At 42.3% G+C, this 12,648-nt stretch overlaps 1 protein-coding gene across 8 annotated transcripts in view; it reads left to right on the top strand.

Moving 5' to 3' along the window:
* LOC140717343 (plasma membrane calcium-transporting ATPase 1-like) overlaps positions 1-12,648 on the top strand; it is a 328,298-nt gene that overhangs the window by 216,443 nt on the left and 99,207 nt on the right. For all 8 annotated transcript variants that reach the window (XM_073030837.1, XM_073030844.1, XM_073030840.1 and 5 more), the window contains one exon: positions 1,462-1,587. In XM_073030837.1, coding sequence (XP_072886938.1) covers positions 1,462-1,587 — 126 coding nt within the window. The remainder of the gene's footprint in view (positions 1-1,461; positions 1,588-12,648) is intronic.

Raw genomic sequence — 12,648 nt, 5'->3', positions numbered from 1 at the left:
AAGACACTTTGTTCAACAGTGCTAATTAATTTTCAGTCAAAAGTTAATGAATCGTTAAGGTGTTTTCTAAAATAACTGAATTATTTGGAACCACATCATTACGAAACCTCTGACTGCGTCTCCCTCTATTAAGGTCTGAAGCCCTGAGAGCTAAAAGCCTGGCTCAGTCAGTGACTGCTTTGCTAATTTTGACTTTCTATACAATATTTCTATGGAATTGCATTTATTCTTTTGTTTTGCGTAATGAGGAAAAATAAACGTACCCCAGGGGGAGAGGAAACATCATTGATTCAGCATTGTAAGTTGTCTACTGACATTACCTTAAGGCCATAAGACATAGGAGCAGAATTAGGACATTCATTCCATCAAGTACTCTCCACCATTCCATCGTGGCTGATTTGTTATCCCTCTCAACACCATTGTCTGCCTTCTCCCCTATAACCTTTGACGTACTTACTAATCAAGAACCTATCAACCTCTACTTTAAATATACTCAATGACTTGACCTCCACAGCCGTCTGTGGCAATGAATTCCACAGATTTGCCATTCTTTGGCTAAAGAACTCCCTTCTCATCTCTGCTCTAAAGGGACGTACAGTACTTGTATTCTGAAGTTGTGCCTTCTGGTATGGGACACTCCCATTACTAGAAACATCTCAGAAAGCATACAGTGCATTGGCCTTAATCAATTGTGGGACTGAGTGTAGGAGCCAAGAGTTAATGTTGCAGCTATATAGGACCCTGGTCAGACCCCACTTGGAGTACTGTGCTCAGTTCTGGTCGTCTCACTACAGGAAGGATGTGGAGATCATGGAAAGGGTGCAGAGGAGATTTACCAGGATGTTGCCTGGATTGGGGAGCACGCCTTATGAGAATAGGTCGAGTGAACTCGGCCTTTTCTCCTTAGAGCAATGGAGGATGAGAGGTGACCTGACAGAGGTGTATAAGATGATGAGAGGCATTGATCGTGTGGGTAGTCAAAGGCTTTTTCCCAGGGCTGCAATGGCTAACACGAGAGGCTAACACAGTTTTAAGGTGCTTGGAAGTAGGTACAGAGGAGATGTCAGGGGTAAGTTTTTTTATGCAGAGAGTGGTGAGTGCGTGGAATGCGCTGCCAGCGACAGTAGTGGAGGCGGATACGATAGGATCTTTCAAGAGACTCCTGGACAGGTACGTGGAGCTTGGAAAAATAGAGGGCTATGGGTAGCCCTAGGTAATTGCTAAGGTAAGGACATGTTCAGCACAGCTTTGTGGGCCGAAGGGCCTGTATTGTGCTGTAGGTTTTCTATGTTTCTGTGTTCCTAATGACTTTCATTCCTTTGACTGAGGAGGAATAATAAACCTATCAAAGGGAGGTGGGGAGAGAGAAGAAATGCCAGTGATTCAGCCTTGAAAGCTGTCTACTGCTGTTACCTTAACTGGATGGTGTAACCTTCTAACCTTCTGCCCCTCTCTTCCCAGGTACCCACGTAATGGAAGGGTCCGGTCGGATTGTTGTGACAGCGGTGGGTTTGAACTCCCAAACTGGTATCATTTTCACGCTCTTAGGAGCAGGTATGGATGATGAAGAGAAGAAAAACAAGAAGGGTGAGTAGCGTCCTCCCAACTGCTTAAAATAAAGTTAGAAGTTGGGGAATATTTCCCAAGCCTGTCTTATACATGTTCTCTTCGAATAAATTTAGAAGGTTGCTTAGATATCGCCTTGTCCACATAGATATAATTAACTGTACGAGTGTTGTTCAAAGTAAATTTTATTATCTAAGTAACCCTGAGATTTGTTTTCTTGCGGGCGTACTCAGTAAACCCAATAACTGTAATAGAATCAATGAAAGACTGCACCAGCAGGGCAGACAACAAGCTCTGCAAAAATAAAATGAAGGACAACAACTAAATAATAAATATCAAAAATGTGAGATGAGGAGTCCTTGTAAGTGAGTCCATAGGTTGTGGGAATGGTTCAGTGACGGGGCAAGTGAAGTCTCAGGTTCAAGAGCCTGGTGGTTGAGGGGTAGTAATTGTTCCTGAACCTAATGATGTGAGTCCTGAGGCTCCTGAATCATCTTACTGGTGGCAATAGCCAGAAGAAAATGTGACCTGGGTGGTGGGAGCCCCTGATAATGGATGCTGTTTTCCTTCAACAGTATTTTGTGTAGATGCGTTCAGTGGTGGAGAGATCTTTACCTGTGATGGACTGGGCCATATCTACTACTTTTTGCAGTATTTTCCATTCAGGATTCACACAGTTTTTGAGTGCTGTTGCTTTCTGTTACGTTTTACTGCTTTCCAATGCCACCATTATACATTGTGCAGATCCCCCATATACGGCTACAGTAATCTGAAGTACTTATGGAACAGTATTTGCAGTTTCTAAATGCACTGTTATTCTTTTTGTCAACTAGTTGAAGTTCTTAAACTGCACTGGCAATGCAGATTTCTTTGTCAAAGGACAGACTATGTAGATAAATGCAAACTTAGTTTAGAAAAGGATGCTGCGGTGACGTAGCAGTTAACATGATGTTATTACAGCTCAGGCCATTGGAGTTCAATTCTTCGAGGAGTTTGTGCGTTCTCCCCGTGATCGCATGGCTTTCCTCCGGCTCCTCTGGTTTCCTACCACAGTACAAAGACGTACCAGTTAGTAGGCTGACTGGTCGTTGGAAATCGTCCCGTGATTAGGCTAGGCTGGCTTAAACAGGTGCATTCACCAGCCAGTGGTATAGTCGCATTCGCACCAGACCTCAAGGCGAGTGGTCCTGGGTTCAAATCCGGCCAGCGCCTTGCACGCTTTCCATCCGTGCTGGGTTGAGCATTGAGCTAGCAACTCAGCCTGGTAGAGCAGACAAACAGTGAAGAAAGGGCAAGGTTGCTGCCCGATGTACCAGTGAGGCACAGGAGGATTTTACCATTATTAAATAGGTGGGTTGCTGGGCAGTACTTCCTCATTGGGCCAAAAGGGCCTGTCCCACACTGTATCTCTGAATTAAAAAAGCAAAATCTCTTTTTTCCTGATGACTGAGTATTATGCAGCCTATTTATTCAGTTTTAAATGAAAATTTGAGAGGTAAATTATCCTTTAACATGTCAGATCCATGCCATACAATAATGTTATAAACTTGACAGAATACATACGTCTTAAGAGGCTTCTTTGGGCTTCAGTGTACATCTGCTTGAAAATAACATTGCCTGTTTTGGATGATAAGTTATAGCTCTGGGTGACAGTCACATTCTTCCCCTTGTGCAGAACTTATTACATTTTTAATCACATATTCTCCACTAAGCTTTACTGTTTATATTTTTTTTGTCAGTGGAGCTGGGTGTTGCTGCCAAGTTGGCCTGTAGTGGTCGTTGGTTCCACCCCTTGTGCAAAACTGACTGAATTTCCCAAGCATTTGGCTAGTTGCATAAGATTCACCTGCACTGGGGTGGAGCAGCCAGTATTCCAGGCTGAGAAAGCAAACAAACACCACGTTCCTTGGCTTGGACAGCAAACATCAAGCAGTTTGTTTTTTTACAACCATTTCCATTTTTCAGGAGAAAAAAAAATCTCCTACCGCTTTTTTTAAACTGAAGTTATTTGAAAGCAGTATACCACAGTGAAATTTCAACTTGTTCTCTGGATTATTAGTTCAAATGGCTCAGTATTTTAAGTTATTAAATATTCTTGCATACAGTGGCACATGTAAATTGCTTAGTAAAATGTTTTGGATGTAATCCTTAAGTGCTTTAGCTTTTAATTGGGGCTTAAGCATATTAACTGTTTAAATAATTTGACTTGAGCTGTTATATAATTAGATTCTATATTATAAATCTTTTTTCACTTCTAGTACAATTGAGTCTAGGCATAAGTGAATGACCAGTGTTTATGTAACTGGTTTCCCAACACATATCTCCCTAAGTTCTGTCTAATAGAACTTTATTGTCCAAAGCAATACCCTTTTACAGATCAACCAATTAAAGTCCATCATGAAATATTTGATCATAGCTAACAATAGCTGTAGTTTTGATGAAGGGTCTCGGCCTGAAACATCAGCTGTTGATTCATTTCCATAGAAGATGTCTGACCTGCTAAGGTGCTTGTGTGTGTTGCTCTGATTTCCAACATCTGCAGAATTTCTTGTGTTTATGATCATAGTTAAAGTCTGCTGAAGCACAAGCTAATAAATTAGTACTTACCTTTTATTTTCATTGGTGGATACTAAATACCATATATTATTTTTAATTGATAAAGTAATGGGAAGCTAGCAATCTCTGGGTAGTAATTCTCAAAAGATAAATTAATTGAGCATTATATTTGATGATCTGTGACAATGCAGTATTTTGAACATTGGCTTCTGGTAATTCATTGCCAAATTCTTGGAGTACTGTGTTCAGTTCAATCAACAGAGATAACAAATTACACTGACATAATGAGTTGATTGAACTAAACTGATTAACTGAAGCAGAAACGGGTGTAGAAAGAATCAAATTGGGCAAAGGACAACCAAGCCATTCCTCCGAAGTGTAAACAAAGCCAAGAGATTCACCTATGCACAAAAACACCAGGACTGGGGTGCTGAATAATGGCAGCAGGTACTCTGGACTGACAAATCAAAATTTGTAAGTTTTGGCTACAGCAAAAGGTAGTTTGTCCGTCGATTATCTCGAGAGTGCTACGTGGATGAGTGTCTGCAGCCAACAGTGAAGCATAGCAGAGGTTCCCTGCAGGTTTGGGGCTACATTTCTGCAAATGGAGTTGGTGATGTGGTCTGAATTAATGGAATCCTCAATGCTGAGATGTACAAGGAGATTCTCATCCATCATGTAATAACATCAGAGAGGCATCTGATTGGTCACAACTTCATTCTGGAGTAGGACAATGACATCAAATGCGTGACCAAGGCCATAAGGAGCTATCTTCAGTGAAAAAAAGATCAGGGAGTTCTTCAATAGGTGGTATGGCCTCCTCAGAGCCCTGATCTCAGCATCACCGAGACTGTCTGGGATTACCTTGTGAGACAGAAGCAAACCAGACAGCCAATGTCTGCAGAAGAACTGCGGCAAGTTCTCCAAGACGTTTGGAACAACCTACCAGCTGATTTTCTTATAAAACTGCATGACAGTGTACCTAAAAGAATTGGTGCAGTTTTCAAGGCAAAGGATGGTCACACCAAATAGTGATTTGATTTACTGCTCTTTATAATAAATTTTTCAACATTTAGAAACTTTTTAGAGCAAACTTGAATCAGCGAGGGATGCTGAACAGCTGTGGCAGCTTGAATGCTAGCACTGCCTTCAAAGTTAAATCAAGTGACATGGGAGACAGCAGGTCTTTGGCTTCCAGGTGAGCTCAGTGCCTTCTATGACCGTCAGAAACCATCTCAAACCCCAACAACCCCCCAATGATCCTATGATCTCAGTCTCTGACATGCAGGCCACCTTCAGGAGGGTGAATTCACGGAAGGCATCTGGACCAGACAGAGTACCTGGCCACGTGCTGAAGACCTGTGCTGACCAACTGGCTGGAGTGTTCACTGAGATCTTTAACCCTCTCGCTTTGGCAGTGTGTGGTTCAATTATGCCAGTGCTCAAGAAGAGCGTGGTGACCTGCCTTTGTGACAATCACCCCATTGCACTGATGTACATCCACAGTGGTGAAGCGTTTTGAGAGGTTGGTGATGAAATATATCAGCTCCTGCTTTAAAGGCATCTCGGATCCACTCCAGTTTGCCTACCAGAGAAATAGGTCCACTGCAGATGTCAACTCATTGGCTCTTCACTCAATCCTGGGACATCTGGACAGCAAAGATACATACATCAAGATGTCCTTTATTGACTACAGCTCAGCATTCAATACCACCACCAAAGCTAAATAACGATCTTTAAGACCTTGGCCTCAATACCACCTTGTGAAATTGGATCTTGGATTTCCACACTTGCAGACCCCAGTCAGTTTGGATTGGTGATATCATCTCTTTTACGATCTCCATCGGCACAGATGCACCACAGGGCTGTGCGCTTAGTCCCCCGCTCTGCTCACTTTACACTTATGACTGTGTGGCTAAGCAGAGCTCCAATGCCCTATTCAAGTTTGCTGATGACACCACTGTTGCAGATTGTGTCAAATGTGGTAATAAATCAGCATACAGGAAGGAGATTGAAAATCTGGCTGAGTGGTGTCATAACGGCAACCTCTTACTCAATGTCGGCAAGACCAAGGAACTGATTGTAGGCTTCAGGAGAGGGAAATTAGAGGTCCATGAGCCGGTCTTCACCAGAGGATCAGAGGTGGAGAGGGATAGCAATCTTAATTTCCTGAGTGTTACTATTTCAGTGGACCTGACTTGGACCCAGTACGTAAGTGCAATTGTAAAGAAAGCATGGCAACACCTCTACTTCTTTAAGAGAGGTGCGGAGATTTGGTATGACATCTGAAACTTTAACTAACTTCTATAAATGCGTAGTGGACAGTATATTGCCTGGTTGCATCATTGCCTGGTATGGGAACACCAATGCCCTTGAATGAAAAATCCTAAAAGGTAGTGGATTCAGACCAGTACATCACAGGTAAAGCCCTCCCAACCATTGAGCACATCTACATAAAATACTGTCGTAGGAAAGCAGCATCCATCCCATCAGGGAACACCACCACCCAGGTCATGCTCTCTTCTTGCTGCTGCCATCAGGTAGAAGGTACAAGAGCCTCAGGACTTGCACCACCAGGTACAAGAACAGTTACCACCCCTCAGCTATCAGGCTCTTGAATAGAAGGGGATAACTATACTCACTTACCCCATCATTGAGATGTTCCCACAACCAATAATCTCACTTTAAGGATGCTTTATTTCATTATCTCAAGTTCTCGTTATTTATTCCCACTTATTTATATTTGCACAGTTTGGTGTCTTCTGCACTCTGGTTGATCTTTCATTGATCCTGTTATAGTTACTATTCTGTAGATTTTCTGAGTTATGCCCACAGGTAAATGAATCTCAGGGTTGTATATGGTGACATAAAAAGTCTGCTTTAGTGTGAAGTTCCATCACCCTCCCAACCATTAATTTTGGTCAGCTATTTGGTGCACGCTATATTCCCCATTTCCATTCACAATACCACTATAGCCTTAGAACTAAATATTTGGGAAATTAGGCAATAAGCATAAAATACTGGATACCCTTCAAAAGAACACTCCATCGAAAGCCAAGAAATGTTGTAATTACTGTTTCAACAAAAAAAAAACCATGATTTTCAACTTCCACTTTCAGATCCACAGTGTGAGATTTCCTTGCATGTCCAGTAAACTAATCCCAATAGGACTGGATTTGGTTATAATAATCACTGCCTGAATTTTATCACTGGAATAAACATATACAAACATGAATTAAGTTTCTGTTGTTGGCCAAAACAAGATGATCTTTTAAAGGAAAAAAAAGCAAAGTTATTGTAAATATTCTGGCCTTTCAAACCTTTTAAGAATGGTGCTGCTTAAATTAGCCGTTGTTTTCTGATCAGTTGAAAATTTACAGCAGTCAGATCTGTGGAGACTACAATCATATAATGGAGCATTGAGTTATATTAGTACCTTGGTGGGTTAGTCTGTATAGATATCATGTCCATGGGAGACGTACACTTTGAAACAGGTAATAAATCTTGAGCAAAAATGTTCAAAGTCAATTTATTATCAACATATGGATCTGTCACCATAAACTACCTTGAGATTCATTTTCTTGCAGGCATTTACAGGAAATAAAGAAACACAATGTATGAAATACTATAAACAAAGACTGACAAACAACCAATATGCAAAAGAAGATAAACTGTGCAAATATTTTTTTAAAGTAAATAATTAGGATTCTAGAGTAGTAGAGTCCTTCAAAGTGAGGCTGTAGGTTGTGGATTCAATTCAGGGTTGAGTTAAGTGGAGTTACCCACACCAGTTCAGGAGCCTGATGGTTGAAGGGTAATAACAGTTCCTGAACCTGGAGGTGTGGGACCCAACGCTCCTGTACCTCCTGCCCGTTGGTAGTAGCGAGAAGACAGCATGCTCACCAGCTTAATGTCCTTGGACACGGATCTGATTTTACAAAGGCTTCACCGGTGGTCTTATGGGCTTTTAGGGTGAAGCTGTTTTCTTCTGTAAAAGGCTTTTACAGGCCATATATGTGGTTAGAAATGGGTGTTAGCAACTTCACAAGTATTATTCCCACATCACAGATTGTGCATTGTTGTAAATGTTTTACAGTTGGCTTGTGAAATGGATAAAGTTGAAGTTTTATTTTAATAAGCTGTAAAATCATGAAAGTTCTTCAAATCAATTTTAATGTTTTGTTAATCAAATTTGAAAATGTTATCAAATCATGTATAAAAAGGATTGAATCTTTATTCTTAATTTCATTTGATGCAGAAAACTAATGTTGAGATGTTTTACCAAAATTCTGCTCTTTGGCCAATGTAACCCTTCTCTCAAACAGTGAAGCCACTTTTGCATTGGGGGCCAGATGACAAAATGTTCTTTTGGTTTGAAATTCCCTGAGCATTTGCATTGCATTTCCATACTCTACCCACTCTCCCAACCCGACCACCGGCGAAATTTGGAAGCCTTCTCAATTGAGAAGGATTGGGAAGATTTTGTCCTGTGAATTGGTAAACTGGTTTACTATTGTCACATGTACCGAAGTAGAGTGGAAAAACTTTGTTTTGCATGCCATCCAAACAGATCGTTTCATCACATCAAGGACTACAAGAGGAAGAGAGCAGAAAGAGGAGATACAGATACAGAGAAAGTGCAGTGCAAGTGGATAATATGGTGCAGTGCAAGGTCACACCGAGATAAATTGAGGTCAAAAGTCCCTCTTATACTAGGGAACCGTTCAATAGTCTTCTGACGGGGTACAATCCTTGAGGCTGGTCCAGCTTTTGTACCTTCTGCCCAGTGGGAGGAGGAGAAGGAAGAATAACAGTGCCATGCTAGTGTAATTATTGCAGCTCAGGATGTCAGAGTTCAATTCCAGCTCTGTTTATACGTTTTCCCCGCGAACCACGTGCGTTTCCTCTGGGTGCTCCACCTCCTTCCCACAGTCTAAAGTCTTACCGGTTGTTAGGTTCAGCGGTCATTGTAATTTGTCCTGTGACTAGGCTGGGATTAAATTGGTGGGTGTTGTGGCTCTTTGGGCCAGATGGGCTGTCTTGCGATGTATCCCTAAATTAAATTTAAGGTAAATGATGAGGGATTGGGAGATCGATCTCTGCAGCTTTTCCTGAGGTTTGGTTTACGATGATCTGTAGGGAGGGTCCAATTGTAAACTAACCCACAAAGCCAACAAAAGTCAGCTTGATTGTACCAGTTAGTAGGTTCATTGGTCGTTGTAACCTGCGTGCATGTGGGTTTCCTCCAGGCGCTCTGGTTTCCACCCACAGTCCAAAGATGTACAAGTTAGTTAGTAGGTTCATTAGTCATTGTAAATTGCCCGCTGATTAGGCTAGGGTTAAATAGGTGAGTTACTGGGTGCCAGTTCTTAGGGCAGGAAGGACCCTTTTCTGCACACTATCTCTAAATAAATAAACATCTGGGATGGGTGGATTTTGATTATGTTGGCTGCCTTCCTAAGGCAGCAAGAAATTTAGGCAGCACAGCGTCATTGACAGGATTTTTCTGCTAATACACAAGGAGGTTTTTTTAAAAAAAATGTGGAGAATAAGAGTGACGCACAGAGGCTGGTAGCAGAGGAGAGTGAGCTCATTTACGGGCTGGTATGGTTCAGATTGCACTGATGCAGTACGCGGCACAGTCACAAAATGAATTACATCATCATTAAATGTGCACTTTAGGGTATTGGTATCGAAATATCGTTGGAAGTGACTCATCCCTGCCAGCACATTCAACATAGTTGTGCCTTGAATTCTAAGAAGATAGTCTTCCACAACTAATTAACCCTTTGCTTGCCTTCTTTGGCGATTTGGAGCATGACCTCTTAAGATTTGACTGCTCAAACCACTATAGCCCCAAGGTTAAGTGAAGCACAAATTCCTTACTAGAGGCCGGCAGCTTCCCCTAACAAGCCAGGTTTTCACTGGAGTTTGGTCACCAGGCTGTGGTAGGGCCTGGAAAATGGGCCCTTCTGCCCGACTCATCCATGCTAACCCTAGGACATAGGAGCTGAATTAGTCCATTTGACCCATTGAGTCTGCTCTGCCAGTCTTGGCTGATGTATTATCCCTCTCAACCCCATTCTCCTGCCTTCTCCCCGTTACCACTGACACCCTGGTTAACCAAGGGCCTATCAGACTCTGCTTTAAATAGACCCAAAGACTTGGCTCCACAGCCATCTTTGGCAGTGAATTCCAGAGATCCACCACCCTCTGGCTAAAGAAATTCCTCCCTCTCGCTGTTCTCAAGGCACACTCTTCTATTCTGAGTCCTAGACTCCCCCACTATAGGAAACATCCACTCTACGTAGACTTTTCAATATTTAGTATATTTCAATGAGATCATCCTTCATTCTTCTAAACTCTATTGAGTATAGGGCTAAAGCCATCAAATGATCCTTGTGTTAACCCTTTCATTTCCAGGATCTTCTGACCAAGATGTCTACCCAAGTGATTCTCATTTGTCTATATTTAGCCCATATCGCAGTAAGCTGTGGCCTTCCTTTTAAACCCTTTGTTTAATAAAATAGAAAAGACTTATAAAGGCATTGCCAGGACTCAAGGGACTGAGTTTTACGGAGAAGTTGTACAGGCTAGTATGACTTTCCTTGGCATGTAGGAGACTGAGGGGTGATCTTATAGAGGTATGTAAAATAAAGAGGGGCATGGAAAGGGTGAATGTCGACAGTCTTTTTCACAGGTTGGACAGTCAACAATTACAGGGAATAGGTTTGGGGTGAGTGGGAAAAGATTTAAGAGGAACATGACAGGTTACATTTTTTTGCACTCAGCAGGTCAGGCAGCGCCTATGGACAAGAGTAAACAGTCGGCATTTTGGGCCAAGTCCCTTCATCAGCATCTATCTTTTCCATAGACGCTGCCTGGCCTGCTGAGTCCCTCCAACATTTTGTGTGCATTGCTTTGGATTTCCAGCATCTGCAGATTTTCTCCTGTTTGTAACCCCAGTCTGATTACTTTGAGTTTTAACGGAGATGGTTACCTTATCTGCCAATCAGCTCAGTCTCTGGAAGTGGGTCTATATCTCGATGAGTTGTGCATACCAAACTCTAGCTTAAATTTAAAATTTATACAAACTAGTTTTGCAGAACCTGGGAGAAGGAAAACAAGAGTAATGCAACGTAGCTAAATACTTTAGAACACGGGGAAGTTCTGCCCTCAACCTGCAGCCCACACAAGACCTTTTTCTCCATGGCTCAATGAGAAAATTCTTTCCCTGTGCTTGATCTGTCAGCCCATCCATCATCACCCTCATCCACCCAGGTGCCTGGCCACAATCTCTGAGATTAAAGTTCAACCTTACTTGTCACATGCACGAGTCTTAGCCACATACTGTACATACACAGTACCTATAAAAATCATTTATCCCACTCAGATATTTTCATGTTCTATTGTTTTACGACATTGAATCAAAGTGGATTTTAATTTGGCTGTTTTAACACTGAGAGCGGGAAGGGGGCAGGGAGAGGGGAATTATGGTTGGGAGAAGGGGAAGGGAGACGGGATCACCAGAGAGACAGTTTGTAATGATCAATAAGTCAATTGTTTGTATTCAAATGACTTTGCCTGGTGTCTCAGGGCTTGGTGCGTCTGCACCCATGCCACCCCACCCCCTCCGGCAATCCCCTGTCACCCCCCTCCCGTGGCACTCCACCCTCACTATCCCCACCATCCTTTGTTCCTGCCAGCCTTAGAAACTCACTCTTCACTCCACATTGACAAATACAGTACTGTGCAAAAGTCTTTGGTACCCTAGTTTTATTTTTTTATATATATATATGAGTCTTGAGACTTTTGCACAGTACTGTACGTCGAAGCTTCGAATCATGCGGTGAAATGCATCATTTGCATCAATTTAAATCAGCAAGGTTTGTGCTGGGCAAGTGGCATCAGGCTTCCAGTGCCAACATAGAAGGCCCATGACTCACTAACCCTAACCCATACGTCTTTGGAATGTGGAAGGAAACCGGAGCACCCAGGGGAAACTTACACGGTCACAAGGAGAACGTGCAAACTCCTTACAGACAGCAATGGGAATTGAACACTGGTTACTTCCACTGAAATAGCGGTATGCTACCATACCACCCTCCCCTTCCCTCCATTCTGTGGCCGCAGCTAACGTCTGCCGAGCAAGCCAAGAAGCGCCTGGTTACAGTTGGTGGGTATCATAGGGATTGCTCCTCAGTTGCTGCAGATATTGGAAGCCAAGAGTTGGTACAGGGCTAACATGTTAACTATGCCAAAAAAATGGATTTGACGCCACTCTATTGCCTCATTTTGTTCCTCTCTACTGCCTAATGAGCATCAAGGCAGTAGTCTTTGTATCACTGCTCAGCTGGGAATTTCAATCTCAAAGGTTCATTTTTTTTTAACCGGTCTGACATCTACTTGGATATGATTTGGTACCAAGTTATTAGCAATATCTCAAAGGCTAACTACTGAGAGTTTTGGTAACATCAGAGCACCAGTGTCAAAAATCATGGCTGTGAAATGTTAATCAGACCACTC

This window comes from Hemitrygon akajei, chromosome 27, assembly GCF_048418815.1.
Source record: "Hemitrygon akajei chromosome 27, sHemAka1.3, whole genome shotgun sequence".
NCBI lineage: Eukaryota > Metazoa > Chordata > Chondrichthyes > Myliobatiformes > Dasyatidae > Hemitrygon > Hemitrygon akajei.
This window is presented reverse-complemented; position numbering and strand designations above follow the sequence as displayed.